Raw genomic sequence first — 17,168 nt, forward strand, 5'->3', positions numbered from 1 at the left:
TCTGTCTGTGTATGTATGTATGTATGTCTGTCTGTCTCTGTCTGTATATGTCTCTCTGTCTGTCTGTCTCTGTCTGTCTGTATATGTATGTCTCTCTGTCTGTCTGTCTGTATATGTATGTCTGTCTCTGTCTGTCTGTCTCTGTCTGTCTGTGTATGTATGTCTCTCTGTCTGTCTGTGTATGTCTGTCTCTCTATCTGTCTGTGTATGTATGTCTCTCTGTCTATCTGTATATGTCTGTCTGTCTGTGTATGTATATATGTCTCTCTGTGTCTGTCTGTCTGTGTATGTATGTCTCTCTGTCTCTGTCTGTATATGTCTCTCTGTCTGTCTGTATATGTATGTCTGTCTCTGTCTGTCTGTGTATGTCTCTCTGTCTGTCTGTATATGTATGTCTCTCTGTCTCTCTGTCTGTCTGTATATGTATGTCTCTCTCTCTGTCTGTCTCTAAATGTATGTCACTCTATCTGTCTGTATATGTCTCTCTGTCTGTCTGTGTATGTATGTCTCTGTCTGTCTCTCTGTCTGTGTATGTCTGTCTGTCTGTCTCTGTCTGTATATGTCTCTCTGTCTATCTGTGTATGTATGTCTCTCTGTCTGTCTGTATATGTATGTCTATGTCTGTCTGTCTGTCTCTCTGTCTGTGTATGTCTGTCTGTCTGTATATGTATGTCTGTCTCTGTCTGTCTGTGTATGTCTCTCTGTCTGTCTGTATATGTATGTCTCTCTGTCTCTCTGTCTGTCTGTATATGTATGTCTCTCTCTCTGTCTGTCTCTAAATGTATGTCACTCTATCTGTCTGTATATGTCTCTCTGTCTGTCTGTGTATGTATGTCTCTCTGTCTCTGTCTGTCTCTCTGTCTGTGTATGTCTGTCTGTCTGTCTCTGTCTGTATATGTCTCTCTGTCTATCTGTGTATGTATGTCTCTCTGTCTGTCTGTATATGTATGTCTATGTCTCTCTGTCTGTGTATGTCTGTCTGTCTGTATATGTATGTCTGTCTCTGTCTGTCTGTCTGTATATGTATGTCTCTCTGTCTCTCTGTCTGTCTGTATATGTATGTCTCTCTCTCTGTCTGTCTCTAAATGTATGTCACTCTATCTGTCTGTATATGTATGTCTCTCTGTCTGTCTGTATATGTATGTATGTATGTCTCTGTCTGTCTGTCTGTCTGTGTATGTATGTCTCTCTGTCTGTCTGTGTATGTATGTCTGTCTGTCTGTATATGTCTCTCTGTCTGTCTGTGTATATATGTCTCTCTGTCTGTCTGTATATGTCTGTCTGCATATTTCTGTCTGTCTGTGTATGTCTGTCTGTCTCTCTCTCTGTCTGTGTATGTATGTCTGTCTGTCTCTGTCTCTGTCTGTATATGTCTCTCTGTCTGTCTGTGTATCTATGTTTCTCTGTATGTCTGTATATGTATGTCTCTCTGTCTCTGTCTGTCTCTCTGTCTGTGTATGTATGTCTGTCTGTCTCTGTCTATCTGTGTATGTATGTCTCTCTGTCTGTCTGTGTATGTATATATGTCTCTCTGTGTCTGTCTGTCTATGTCTGTATATATCTCTCTGTCTGTCTGTCTGTCTGTGTATGTATGTCTCTCTGTCTGTCTGTCTGTGTATGCATGTCTCTCTCTGTCTGTATATCTCTCTCTCTCTCTCTGTCTGTCTGTATATGTATGTTTCTCTCTCTGTCTGTCTGTCTGTATATGTCTGTCTGTCTGTCTGTCTGTCTGTCTGTCTGTCTGTCTGTCTGTCTGTCTGTCTGTCTGTCTGTCTGTCTGTCTGTCTGTCTGTCTGTCTGTCTGTCTGTCTGTCTGTCTGTCTGTCTGTCTGTCTGTATATGTATGTCTCCCTGTCTGTCTGTATATGTAGGTCTCTCTGTCTGTCTGTCTCTATCTGTCTCTGTCTGTCTGTGTATGTATGTCTCTCTGTCTGTCTGTGTATGTCTGTCTGTCTGTCTCTCTATCTGTGTATGTATGTATGTATGTATGTATGTATGTCTGTCTGTCTCTGTATGTATGTCTCTCTGTCTGTCTGTTTAGGCAGGGGCGGCAGTGTAGCCTAGTGGTTAGAGCATTGGACTAGTAACCGAAAGGTTGCAAGTTCAAATCCCCGAGCTGACAAGGTACAAAATCTGTCGTTCTGCCCTTGAACAGGCAGTTAACCCACTGTTCCTAGGCCGTCATTGAAAATAAGAATTTGTTCTTAACTGACTTGCCTAGTAAAATAAAGGTTAAAAAAAAAATGTATGTGTCTGTCTGTCTGTCTGTCTCTGTGTATGTCTGTCTCTCTGTCTGTCTGTGTATATATGTCTGTCTGTATATGTATGTCTCTCTGTCTGTCTCTGTGTATGTATGTCTGTCTCTCTGTCTGTGTATGTATGTCTCTCTGTCTGTCTGTATATGTCTCTCTGTCTGTCTCTCTGTCTGTGTATGTATGTCCGTCTGTATAGGTATCTGTCTGTATGTCTGCCTCTCTGTCTATCTGTCTGTCTGTATATGTCTGTCTGTGTCTGTCTGTCTCTGTCTGTATGTCTCTCTCTGTCTGTCTGTCTCCATCTCCCTCTCTATCCCTCTCTCTCTCTCTATCCCTGTCTCTCTCTCAGTCTTTCTCTTTCTGTCTGTCTTTTTCTCTTTCTCTGACTGACTGACTGACTCACATCTTCTTTGTCTGAGTATTAAATGAAACAGGAAATTGCTGACTGTTCTTTGTGACAGCTTGACTTTCTACCAAAGATGATGGATAAATGAAGATAGTTCAATCAGGCCATTTACCATTGAAAAAAAAGCTCTACTTAACTGGCTGTGTCTCCCATAGAAACCAATGCAATAGCAGCTGGGTCTGGCCTTAGTTCATTGACTTTCATTGAAACATAAAAAAAGTGTGGTGTCTTGACTTGCTTACTGGTTGAACGCGGCATGTGTGTAATTACAACCTGTTAGCAAGTCGGAAGTTTCCTAGTTTCGACGAGCACGTGAACGCGGCATTAACAAGTGCTTAGCATCAGCAAAGTCAAATCCATGCACTCGTGCTGCCATCTGGTGGATATATTTAAAACACCATCCCTAACATCAGCCAAGGTAAAGGCCACTTGTTATGTACTAGCTCTGTCTGGTCTGCTTTTTGTTCCATATTTATACTCAGTCTTAAAGTTAAGCAAACATTTGCTAAATGTGTCTCTGAATGATCGATAGTACCATGACAGAAGCAACCTAGATAGCTCACTGGAAGATTCCATGTATTTTTGTACACAGTCTGAGACACGCGCCCTGAAACAAACAAAGACACACACACACACCGTGACAGTGTGTGTTGTATCTCCACAGGGAAACGTGGAGTCTGAATCCTCCTGAGGTACGGAACTCCCTCCTGCAGTATGCTGGATGGGGACCCAAGGGCCAACAGTTGGTAAGAGACCCCACACACCGGTCTACTCACCTGCCTACATGCTCACTGTCTCACTGAAAAAGACACACACCCGTATACCTCCATTACCGATATGCTCCAGCCTTGAACTCGAAACAAATTATTATTCCAACTTTTTTAAGGCCTGACAAAGGGAGAGTTGACAGACACCGTGATACGCCCCTTTGTGCGTTCCCTTTCTACAGAGCACCACTCCGGAGACGATGATGTCAAAACTGTCGCTGCGGTTAAAACAGGAAGCAGTCATTGTTGTTATTGAGTCGAAGGAGATACGTTTTTCGAAAAAATAGAAGTGTACCTCCTTGTTGTTTTCCCTGGTTGGTACACTGCAGGTTCTCATTCACCTCACAACAGCACTTTATATTGGAGGACTACTTACAGAATAACAGTAGTGGGCTGTATTCCCTTGTGTTTCACCACCGACTATTACCTTTTACTGCAACTCGGTTGGTTGTTACCTTAGAGCTCTTATCATATAATTTGCCTAAATTAGTCGACCAACAAATTTAAAAAGGGAACAATATAAACACTTCAAGCTAGTAAAATATGAGATCTTGCCTGCCAAGGGAGAAGGCAGGCCCATTTGCATATGGTTATAGATGACCCGATTGGTTTCTTTTTGTTTTGATGTCTACAGTAGCTGCGTGTTTGGTTTATTGAAGAGCTAGAGCTGTGAACTGTCTGAGCGGATGTTTTTTCTCTCAGCTTGAGCCAATGATACCAGGGTCGTTCCACCAATTCGGTGCCTTTTGAAAAGTGTATCTTGGTCCCACATTTTTTTTCTCCACCTAATTTTAACATTCTGTCATAAAGAGCACAATTTTCAACTTCATAAAAAACGAGTTATTCCGAAAAAATGTAATACAGTAAGTAAGTGCCTATTCGTGTAGGTGCCAAATAAAGTAACAGGGTTGACCATAACAGGGTTGACCATAATAGGGTTGACCATAACAGGGTTGACCCTAACAGGGTTGACCATAACAGGGTTGACCCTAACAGGGTTGACCATAACAGGGTTGACCCTAACAGGGTTGACCCTAACAGGGTTGACCATAACAGGGTTGACCATAACAGGGTTGACGATTTCATCTTAAATCTGCCATAAATCCCAATGTAACAGGGAGAATGGAAGTTTGTTTTGTGCAACAGAGATTGGCAATTACTGTAAATGCAAGCATCACAATGTTTGGGAAATTGTTATTTAAAACATTTATCGCCTTTCTATCTCTGGATAACAGGGTTTACCAGAACATTTCCCCAAAACGTAGAACCAGCTCACCTGCTTTTACACTATGATTTGACTATTAAATGGATTGGTTACATCATATCAAAACGAGGGATCGGTTCAAGTATCAGGGATGACCTTAACATGAGGGACAGACATAAATTAATCACAAATCACATGAAATAATTACTATAACCACTAAATAGTGGGGCAAAGTGGGTTAAATTCTTCCTAGAAGTCACAGAGTGTGCACATAGGAACATGTTAATATCTTCCTAGAAGTCACAGAGGGTGCACATAGGAACATGTCAAAATGCTTCATTTTAGCAAGTCTTTACTCATACAAAAAAAATCTGATTTATTGAATTCTCCATGGGATCTTTATTCAAGGGCACTTCATTTAGTTTAACAGGCCTTTACGATTACTACTTAAAATATCAAAGAGACACAGAAGTCACCCACCAGTTATTGATACACCAGTTATTCTTCTCCCATTTGTGGACGTAATGATTTTGCATAATAAAAACTGTCAGAATGATCAGAATCATCCATTATACAGAATTACATCAAAGTGTGTGCGTGCGTGCGTGCGTGTGTGCGTGCGTGTACTGGAGCATCATGTGTGTGATCTGTGGAACCAGGAGACAGAGAAGCACCCTACTGTGATCATTAAGCCATGGGCAATTACTCTATCATGACAGAGCAATCAACTAGCTGGGTCCACACACACACACAAACAAACACACACACATACTGTACCCACAGGAAGGCTTTCACATGCTCCACAGGTTTCTTTTGATGGTTCTACTTTCATCTCTTTTTACCTTTTGAAATCTTTTTATTATCTTCTCTACTTTCATTTTATTTTTAAAATTTTGTTTCTACCTTTGTTCCCAATCTTTTTCTTTTCATCTTATCCCTTATTGATATAATGAATGGTAACTGATTGAATGGGTCGTAAGTCAAGAGATACATTCCACCTACACGCTGGAAAATGTCCCGTTTTAATTCCCCGTCCACATCAACCCTTGACTTTTAAACAAATACCAAGAATATGAAAGAGAATCATCATCCCTCTCCCTGTGACTTAAGACCATGGAAAAGAATAACGGAGAGTCTGATCTGTGTACTTCAAAGACACATTGTGTCCCTCTCCCACCAACGCATGGTAAAGCTGCAGGAGAGGAGAGTGGATTGACGGTGGATTGGTGGTGGTGCCACACACTCATCCACCCAACAGTAGTCTCTTCTTAAAGGAGAAGTTTTATTTTTCTCAACCAAATCTCAATTTTTGATGGAAATGGCATGTTACAGACACCTTTTTTGTGATTTCACATTTTGGGAAGAAACTTACCCCAAACAGCAAATCACTTCCTCATCCTAGTTGTGTATATGGGGGCCCTGGAAAAACAAAGGCTCCATAAACTTGTACACATGAAATGATCATTCCAAACTTTATCCGCAACGTTACAGTATATTCCCTTTTGTGTGACTGGATGCGTCTCAATACACCACATCCGCCTAAGTCACACTTCCTCATCTGTGGTGAAAGGTGACACAGCTAGAGCGTGTTTGTCAGACCATGAGACATTCCATCTGTGGTGAAAGGTGACAGAGCTAGAGCGTGTTTGTCAGACCATGAGACATCCCATCTGTGGTGAAAGGTGACAGAGCTAGAGCTGTGTTTGTCAGACCATGAGACATCCCATCTGTGGTGAAAGGTGACAGAGCTAGAGCTGTGTTTGTCAGACCATGAGACATCCCATCTGTGGTGAAAGGTGACAGAGCTAGAGCGGTGTTTGTCAGACCATGAGACATCCCATCTGTGGTGAAAGGTGACAGAGCTAGAGCTGTGTTTGTCAGACCATGAGACATCCCATCTGTGGTGAAAGGTGACAGAGCTAGAGCGGTGTTTGTCAGACCATGAGACATCCCATCTGTGGTGAAAGGTGACAGAGCTAGAGCTGTGTTTGTCAGACCATGAGACATCCCATCTGTGGTGAAAGGTGACAGAGCTAGAGCTGTGTTTGTCAGACCATGAGACATCCCATCTGTGGTGAAAGGTGACAGAGCTAGAGCGGTGTTTGTCAGACCATGAGACATCCCATCTGTGGTGAAAGGTGACAGAGCTAGAGCGTGTTTGTCAGACCATGAGACATCCCATCTGTGGTGAAAGGTGACAGAGCTAGAGCGTGTTTGTCAGACCATGAGACATTCCGAAAATCGGTCTTCTCACAAAATCGGTTTGGCCTACAGACTATTATTATTATTATTATTACACCTCTATGGAAAGATGAGACTCTCCCGTACAATACTTGTCGGTTCTTTTGCCCTAGGAAGCCCACAGGCATCACAACGTCCCCCTGTATCAGTTTTTATTTTTAAATGACTGGAAGTACAGTATATATGGAGACTGTTAGTACCAAAAATAAGAGGTTAAATAAATGCAAAAAATGATTACAAAAGTGTTTCCCTACCTTTCTTCTATCTCTCAGAGAATAGGACAGACACCTCAGAACATTTTTTTAAAGACTCTCTGTTGTTCCAATCCGTTATCCACTGCGTTTGTCTGGGCTGATAGCAGTAACCCCCCCCCCCCTCCCAAATGTCATCTAATAGTTTTTATATGTATTTTTTGATACTTCAAGGGGTCTTAAAATTCTAAATCAAATGGTGAAATTATCCTTGGTATGACCTTCTATAAACACTTGCATATGTTGTAGCTTAGTAGAATGCCCCCTCCCTCCCACAGCTTAGACAGGGCTTAGACTCGTACGGGACTCTTCTGTGCATGGTGTGTGTAAGTGGATATGTCTACAGGCTGGAGGATGAATGTTCTTTTTTAGGACTGAGTGTCTGTCACACTGTGATGAAGATTACCCAGGAGGAGTGTCAGTCAAAGTGGTTTTTATTGTGTGGAAAGGTACAATCTAGTAATTACAAGGCAGCCATAGTGTCAAGCAGAGAAGACAACATTTGAAACACGTCAAGAGGCAAAAGCAAAATCACTGAAATGCACAAAACTGTTATTTTGGAGATACCATACCCAGCATCATGTCCTTTCTTTCCCCAGATCTTTATCTTTGAGAACAACATCTACTACAGAGCGACAGTGGAGAGCAGAACCATTCGCCTGGTGTCCACAGGGAAGGAGCGAGTCATCTTCAATGGCCTGAGTGACTGGCTGTATGAAGGTAGGCGAACTACAAATGCACCTTCACTACTGCATACAGCTGAGCTATTCTAACAGAACTACAAATACCAGCAGGACAGAGAACGCTTGTTAGTTACACCCCAGGATTGCAGCAGTATCAAAACATAGGGCATGGAATCACAAATAAACTCCACCTATTCTGTACATTGTTTTAAAAGAATAAGCAAGCCAATACAATCATAACAAAAAATAGAGACAATTTTATTGTAGTTTTTTAAGATGAGTTTTCCCCTCTCCTCAGAGACAAAGGCTATCTATGGCTAGTGTTTGTAAGTAATTACATAAAGAGAAACATCTGGTTGTATTTCACTGTCTCCCTGTCCCCAGAGCTCTCCACGCTTGTCTCTGTGTCTCTGTGTTTAGGCAATGTTCATTAATTCATGTCTGCATCGCTGCAATCTCACTCTGCAACTGGTTGCCATCCACACTACTACTGTACCGCCATTTGTAATGTGGTTGTTTGTAATGTGGTCATTTGGAAAATGTTCTGCTCAATACGGTCTTAATTTCTCCATTTTTTTCCTCATTGATTTGTTTTGTTGGATGATGGTTTTACTTTCAATGTCACCCCTTATATCACTGGATTACTACATAGAGTTTATAATAGCAGCCTTAGGCTCAAGGTGACAGTGGTACCTCTTCGCTCTCTAGTGGTCACTGTAATTCAACCACAGGGCATTCTGGATCCCAAATCCATTTTTTGAGAGGAGTATAAACCCATTATAACACACTTATATCCCCATCGGCCAGTCTGGCACTATGTAGGCCTACAGTAGCCGTTTTTGATAGTGTGCAGCTGGAAACCAGTCTTTCACAAGACTGGTGTACAGTATCAAGCAGGATTAGCCATCAACTGTCTAATTAGTGGTTACGCACTAAGCTCTCATAAAACCTATTGGCTTTCATATTTGATTAGATTTCTAGATTGTAAACTCACAGTTAAGCTTACCTAATGCTATAATCCATTGTGTAGGCCTAAGCGCGATATTAGATATGCATGTTATTTATAGTGCGAATAGACAGCCACATAGTTGCATAATATTTGTCTGCACTAGGTTTATGGAATGACTCCTGAACTGCAGGACCTGATCTCAGAGCAGCATCATCAGACTGGTGTGAGTGTGTGTGTGTGTGTGTGTGTGCGCCCCTCTCCCTATCTTATCAGAGCAGAATGCTTGGTGTGAGGGTGATATAGTAGTGAGACAGGATAGGATTGTCATGCAGAGCAGAGAGAGGGCCACACAAAGCCGACCGCACTAGACAAGCGCAGGATGTGGGTCTCTTCACAACACCCCCAGCGCTGATTTATCACTGTAGTGACAGGAAACGAGAAGTTGTCTGTATGTCTTTGGGGTTTATGTAATGCAATAGGAAGGGTGTTATTGAGCGGTGATGATCTGGCAACGTGTGCAGTGGATTGGAGCAACAGTTCCTGTGATGGAGAATTCCGACCCGAGTTAAACACGTAAACGGACGTAATTCCCTTTTTATGCACTTTTCGCTCTATTTGTATTCTGACTAATGTTAACCAGACATGGAAGCAAACTGAAAATCATATCAACATGTCATGTATTGCGGCCCCTTTTCCACAGTGAAGAAGGCTATAAATACCTGTGCCGCTATTCAGAATATTTATTGTGTGCCCTCATCATTTGTGTAGATGAAATGTGGAGACCCAAACTACAGGCTTCTGTAGGGCCGAACCTGCCAAGTTCATGTATAGGCTTTAGAATGTTTGAATTATATGCCCGGGATTGTCACATTTATATTTGACAGTTTGTATCATGTTAAATATGAACCACCATTGGGAGCCACCGTCAGTAATACCCACATAAATTTATAACTGTCACTTTAGTGTTAGTTTCCTTACATTTTGCATCATTCCATTAGCCAGCAGAATAGTCCCTGCATCCCACTGCTGGCCTGCCTCTAAAGCTAAGCAGGGTTGGCTCTGGTTGGTCCCTAGATGGGAGAATAGATACTGCTGGATGTGGTGTTGGAGGGCCAGTAGGAGGCAACCTTTCCTCTGGTCAATTTTATTTATTTATCCCAGGGCAGTTATTGGGGACATTGCACTGTGTAGGATGTTGCCTTTTGGATCGGACGTTAAACGGGTGTCCTGAGTCTCAGTGGTCAATAAAGATCCCATGGCACTCGTCTTAAGAGTAGTAGTGTCCTGGCTAAATTCTCAATCTGGCCCTCTTAGAACCATGGCCACCTAATCATCCCCAGCTTCCAATTGGTTCATTCATCCCCCCTCCAGAACTATTCCCCAGATTGTTGCTGTAAATGAGAATGTGTTCTCAGTCAACTTACCTCGTAAAATAACAAATATATAAAAAACATTGTCAGTTTAACTTTCTTTCCTCGGTCACGTTTGTGCGGTTGTTCCTGATGATCGCAAGCAATAGTGGATCATATTAGGCTAACTTATTACAAGTTGTGCAATCATTTGGGAGTATTTGAATCATTATGGAACACTAGACCGTACGTAGCAGTTTAAACCCGGAGGCTGGCGCACGGTTCACAACGGCTGGACTGTACATTGTCATCACACAGTTCCATGATTAGTGAGGTTGGTTAGGGGAGATTTATAGGATTTATGTTGAACCCCTATTTTCCTCACCTTCCAATATTTCATGGATTGAACTATTGAATATGGCAACTTTCAGGATGAATCAAACAATTGTATTTTTGATTCACCAATATGTTTAGTGTGTAAAGGCTCTCCAAACCTGTTTAAAAAATATATATATTCATAAATACTTTCTTAACCCTAAATAATATGCAAGATCAGAGTAGTTTTTTTAATTGTAACTAAAAGTACACCAAATTGGCTTTAGATAAATGTACTGTAAAACCTATTGATTGAAAACTCCAGGACAAAATATGTTGGCCAGCAAATGGGAGGGTTCCAGCGGTTAAATTCAATTTATCCAGCATGCGCCTGCAAAGCTCATTACGCACCTGCATAAGTTAACTTTGAATACCAACTACTGAAAAGTGTGTAGGAAAGGTGTGCGTAGGAAAGGTGTGCGTAGGAAAGGTAAAGGTGTGCGTAGGAAAGGTGTGCGTAGGAAAGGTGTGCGTAGGAAAGGTGTGCGTAGGAAAGGTGTGCGTAGGAAAGGTAAAGGTGTGTGTAGGAAAGGTGTGCGTAGGAAAGGTAAAGGTGTGCATAGGAAAGGTGTGCGTAGGAAAGGTAAAGGTGTAGGTAGGAAAGGTGTGCGTAGGAAGGTGTACATTTCCTAAGTCTGAATCAGGCCTGTTATGCATATTGCTGTATTTTTACAACCAGTACATAAGCACTTCAGTCATGTTGTGTGAAATAACCACCACAGAGAGATACCTCAGGTGTTACTGCATCTCTGGGAGGTAGATTAGGGTTGTGGCTGGAGTTGGAGCTAGGGTTAGGGTTGTGGCTGGAGTTGGAGCTAGGGTTAGGGTTGTGGCTGGAGTTGGAGCTAGAGTTAGGTTTGTGGCTGGAGTTGGAGCTAGGGTTAGGTTTGTGGCTGGAGTTGGAGCTAGGGTTAGGGTTGTGGCTGGAGTTGGAGCTAGGGTTAGGGTTGTGGCTGGAGTTGGAGCTAGGGTTAGGTTTGTGGCTGGAGTTGGAGCTAGGGTTAGGGTTGTGGCTGGAGTTGGAGCTAGGGTTAGGTTTGTGGCTGGAGTTGGAGCTAGGGTTAGGGTTGTGGCTGGAGCTGGAGCTAGGGTTAGCATTGTGGCTAGAGCTAAGGTTAGGGTTGTGGCTGGAGTTAGGGTTAGCATTGTGGCTGGGGCTGGAGCTAGGGTTACGGTTATGGCTGGAGCTAGGGTTAGGATAGTCTGTCCATCCGTCTGTGTGTCTCCCTGAGGGCTGTGGGGCATTGTCCTCTTGCTGTCTCCATGACTACACTGAGACTGATATAAGTGAATTTCCTCACTGACCTCGGAACTCCTTCACCAAAGCCCTGCCAGTTTAGTTCCAGCAGTATTTCCTCCCATTGATTCTCTTTGAAGACCTTCAGTGGGTTAGCACACAGAGCACAGATCTTTCAGATAACTTATTCATCAGGGTTGGGGTCAATTCAGAATTTTGAAAGGAAATTGCATTCAAACCATACATTGTTATTGAATTTGAATTGGCCACACCCCACTGGAAGCAACATTTGAATTGAATTTGAATTGAAGTAGAATATAATTCAATCAATTCAAACCAATTGAAATGAGACATGAAGCATGAAAATCTCATTCATTTGACAAGTCTTTTATCTTAACGATATGCCACTTAATGCAAATAATACATATACCATTTCAAACATTAGCATGAATTTAACTAAAGACACCCAACAGAATTTTTCTTTGTAATGAGATGTTAGATTGTTCCCTTCCATACGATACTGTTTGATCTAATGCAATCTGGGAAATGTATTTAATTATTATTATAGACAACCCACAACATGATCTTAGACTATTTCAATACCACTGGAATTATATAAAATTGTTTTAGGATAATCCGATTTAAAAATGAAATGTTTCAAACTTATGCTACATGGTATTGGTAGCCATACATGTCAAAGTAAACTTTTCTATGGTGATGCGTAGATTAAATAAGCCATTTGAATATCATAGAATTTCATTGAATTCAACTATCCTTTAAAGATGGAATCCTTAATGGTGAAACAGCCACGTCCATTTGCAATATTACAACAACAAAGAAGTTGCTGCAAACAACGAACACTCGGTCTCCGATCATGGCAAAATCTGAACACTACCAACAAAAGGAGCTGTTTTCATTTTTTTCTGCCTTGTTGTCTTCTGTCTCTTTTTTCTCTTTAGTTAATTATCTTGGTTGTTGGTGCATTGGGGGGCAATGGAATGGAACTAATTATATTTTTTATATAATTTTTTTATGCGGCTGTTTTTCCTCCCCATTGTGTATTTCATATTCAAATTCTGCTTTCTATGGGGTGTGGCCAATTCAAATTCAAATCAAATTAAATAATTTTATTGGAATTAAAGAGAATTAAAAGTCACAATGCAATTCAGAATTGACCCCAACCCTGCTATTCATACCCTGTAATTATCCATATGGTATTTTATACAGCAGTCTTCTATGCAGCAATAGAAATTGTTGGATGTCTGCTGTCATACTGTACTGAAGATTGTGTTGACCACTGTTCTTGAATGCGGTCAATGAGTTATTTCATAATCCGTATCTCATTCTTACAGAGGGGATCGATGACTCAACATGGTTGTTCAATGTCCAATATACCCATCAACCCCCACTCTCCCACTCTCCCACTCACAATCTCTGTATGCTGGTCTTCATCATCCTTTGTAGACCATCCTCATTTTCTGTCAACTGAATCAGAAAACTCACAGCCAAGGTCTTTGGAGTTGAGTCATTATTGTGTTTGTCTCAGGGAATGGTTGCTGCCTGTTTGTACTATTTTTCTCATAGGAGGCCTTCCTGGGAGGTCTATGTTGCCACCTGGTGGGCATTGGTGGATTATATTTGACTTTGTCCATTCATTTCCGTAATTACTTGTCTTGTCCTTTTCCTTACCTCTGTTTTCAAATGACCTTTTGACATGTGCTCTTCACACCTGATGAATGATAAAGAAAGACATGACAAAGACATATGTTTACACACAACATAATCTCCTCCAGAAAATACGTTTTTTGCCATAACAATATCCTATAAAAGGAAAAACCAGAGTGTTATATTCTACTGATTGAAGTTAGATAATATCATAAGCAGTCTTCCATCATAAGGGAACTCTATGGCTAATTATGAATAGATATAAACCACAGCACATCTAATACATCAGCATCTGTTTACACAGTGTTATTGTATTGGATACCCTTTATCAGCACACACAGCTAATGAAGTTACTTTGGGACAGGATGACATGTACAGTACAGTGTATCAGTAAACAACAGACTATTAGCTTTACTATTATTAACCAGTCCCTCCAGGATTTTGCCACATTTGTTTTGTGATTTCTGCGGCCAAGAATTCTTGATTTTGCGTAATTTATTCTGAAATTCTGCGAAACATTTTGAAATGTTTTTTTTTCTTCACGTTCATTTCATATAAAGCAATAAAAGTAATGTGCTCAGTTTTAGAACGATTTTAAGCAGAATACATCTCTCGCTCTCTCTCTTTGAGTATTAAATGAAACAGGAAATTGCGGAATGTTCTCGGTGACAGTTTGACTTTCTACCAAAGATGATGGATTAATAAAGATATTTCAGTCAGGTCATTTACCATTGAAACATCACTCACCTTGATTCTTTCAGCCCTTGAAATTGTTTCACACGGTCTTCTGCCATCGTCTTCACACGTGAATACACTGACAGGCCAGGGAGAAATAACTTTGTTGACATGTGGTTGGATCGGGCCCTTTTCCACGTTAAAAGTGCTGTAATTCGTCAAAATTACGAACCCGCTTTTGATCGGACAATTTTATGCGGTAAAGTGCAGGGATTGGTGAAAATTGCGAGCTCTCACATAATATCGCTGTTCGCTGTTTGGTTGATTTTGCATTGAATTATGCGATCGCAGAATCGCTGAATCCTGGAGGGACTGATTAACCCAATGACGATCTTTTAAACTTAGATGATTTTATTAGTCACATGCACAGGGTCACAGATGTATTTGCAGGGTTCAGTGAAATTCTTAAGCTCCGAGCTCCAACATTGCAGGTCAAAGAGAAGTGACTGAGGGGGGTGAGGGCAGGGTAAATGTCCGTTCAGTGATGGAAGCTGGGAGAACAGGCTGTGGCTCGGGGTGGCTGAGGCCCTTGATGATTTTCTTGGCCTTCCTACGACACCTTGTGTTGTACGTGTACTAGAGGGCAGGCAGTGTGCACCCAATGGTGCGTTCGGCTGAGCGTACCACCCTCTGTAGAGCCTTGCAGTCAGCGGCAGTGGAGTTGCCGTACCAGGCTGTGATACAGCCCGACAGTATGCTCTCGATGGTGCTCCTGTAGAACAGGCTGAATTTGTTCAGTCTTCTGAGGTTGAAGAGTCGCTGTCATGCCTTCTTCACCACGGTGTCTGTATGGTTTGACCATTTCAAATCAAAATCTAATTTGTCACATGCGCCGAATACAACAGGTTGTGAAATGCTTACTTACTGTTCGAGAAATAGAGTTAAGAAAATATTTACTAAAAAACCTCAAGTAAAAAAAGAAAAGTTTTTTAAAGTAACGATAAAATAACAATAACGAGGCTAAATACAGGGGGTACTGGTACCGAGTCAATGTGAGGGGGTCCAGGTTAGTCGAGGTAATTTGTACATGTAGGTATTGGTAAAGTGACTATGAGAGTGCAGGAGGGGACTGAGAACGCTCCCTTGTGGGGCCCATGTGTTGAGGATCAGTGTGGATGAGATAATTTTGCCTACCTTCACCCCCTGGGAGTGAGCCATCAGTCCAGGACCTAGCTATTTAGGGAGGAGTTCAGTCCCAGAGCCCTGAGCTTTGTTGTGACCTTAGAGGACACTATGATATTGAATTCAGAGCTGTTGTCAATGAACAGCATTGACTACATATACAGTGCCCTCCGAAATTATTGGGACAGTGAAGCATTTTAAAAATCTTTTGGCTCTATACTCCAAAAGTTTGGATTTGAAATGAAACACTGACTATGAGGTTAAAGTGCAGATGGTCAGCTTTCATTTTGGGGTATTTTCATCCATATCGGGTGAACTGTTTAGAAATTACAACACTTTTTGTGGATAGTCCCACCATTTTAGGGCACCAAAAGTAAGTTCAAGTTCAAGTAATAAAACGTGAACTATTTCGTTCCATATTCATATCACACAATGACTATATCAAGCTTGTGACTCTACAAATTTGTTGGATGCATTTGCTGTTTGTTTTGGTTGTGTTTCAGATTATTTTGTGCCCAAAAGAAATAAATGGTGAATAATGTATTGTGTCATTTTGGAGTCACTTTTATTGTAAATAGGAATATAATATGTTTTTAACACTTCCACATGAATGTGGATGCTACCATAATTACGGATAATCCACGATTCATTCTGGATTATCTGTAATCATGGTAGCATCCACATTCATGTACAAGTGTTTAGAAATGTATTATTTACAATGAAAGTGACTCCAAACTGACACAATACATTATTTACCATTCATTTCTATTGGACGGCACATTTCAGTTGAAGGCATTCAGTTGTACAACTGACTAGGTAACACCCTGTCCTTTATGGATGAAAATACCCTCAAATGAAAGCTGACAGTCTGCACTTTAACCTCATAGTCAGTGTTTAATTTCAAATCAAACCTTTGAAGTATAGAGTCAAAAGAAGAAAAAATGCTTCACTGTCCCAATAATTACAGAGGGCCGATTGTCTTGAATGATAAATGGACATTGTTTGTGATACAGTAGTTAATTGTTTATTGGTGTGTATGCTGTTACAGAGGAGATACTGCAGACCCACATAGCCCATTGGTGGTCTCCAGACGGTCTCAGACTGGCCTATGCCACCATCAACGACACCCTGGTGCGCAAGATGGAGGTCCCCATCTTCACTGGCGCCCTGTATCCAACAGGGCTGGAGTGTCACTACCCTAAGGTACCGTAGGTCCTAGATACAGTCTCTTCAATATTCTCGGTCCTTTCTGCTCTACACCGCCTTGACTTTTCTGGGTTAGTGGTTTTGAATGAGTACGTAGTGTTGTTGTGCAGAACGTTCAGAAAAGGGATAAACTCTTATAGAGTTGTATGGATCTGACAGTCAACTTCACGCAGACAGAAATTGTCAATATAGATACTATATAACCCACGGAATGATATGATCTCTGGCATAAGCTGTCTCTGCCCCTGCAGGCTGGGGAGGACAACCCTGTAGTACACCTGTCTGTGGTGAGTCTGAACGGACCCCTTCACACGGTGGAGATGAAGAAGCCAGATGACCCCAGGATAGGGTGAGGGTCTCACTGACTGACTGACACTGTGACACAAGGTTAAAGGTCATATTTACTACCCCGTAGGGAATAGCAGAGATGCAAACGTGTCACCTTTCAGGTAATCCTGCAGAGAAAAATTGTAAGTAAGTTGTAACACATTCCATTCTTTCTTTTAGAAGAGAATATTACATCACAATGGTAAAGTGGGCCACCAGCACCAAGCTGGCAGTCAACTGGCTGAACAGAGCTCAGAACAACTCCATACTGACACTGTGTGAGGCCACCACAGGAGTGTGCACCAAGGTGAAACACGCGCCTGCACACACACACACACACACACACACACCGCCACCCTCTCTTACATTAAGCCCTACTTCTTTCTTGCCTCCTCA

General features: G+C 41.6%; 1 protein-coding gene across 1 annotated transcript in view; it reads left to right on the forward strand.

The window, feature by feature from the left end:
• The window catches only part of LOC109871532 (dipeptidyl aminopeptidase-like protein 6), a 114,693-nt gene that overhangs the window by 84,882 nt on the left and 12,643 nt on the right, over positions 1-17,168 (forward strand). The window contains exons 7-11 of the mRNA XM_020462421.2: positions 3,326-3,407; positions 7,724-7,844; positions 16,288-16,442; positions 16,697-16,794; positions 16,953-17,079. Of these exons, the coding sequence (XP_020318010.1) occupies positions 3,326-3,407; positions 7,724-7,844; positions 16,288-16,442; positions 16,697-16,794; positions 16,953-17,079 (583 nt within the window). The remainder of the gene's footprint in view (positions 1-3,325; positions 3,408-7,723; positions 7,845-16,287; positions 16,443-16,696; positions 16,795-16,952; positions 17,080-17,168) is intronic.

The sequence above is a fragment of the Oncorhynchus kisutch genome, linkage group LG27, assembly GCF_002021735.2.
Source record: "Oncorhynchus kisutch isolate 150728-3 linkage group LG27, Okis_V2, whole genome shotgun sequence".
Classification (NCBI taxonomy): domain Eukaryota; kingdom Metazoa; phylum Chordata; class Actinopteri; order Salmoniformes; family Salmonidae; genus Oncorhynchus; species Oncorhynchus kisutch.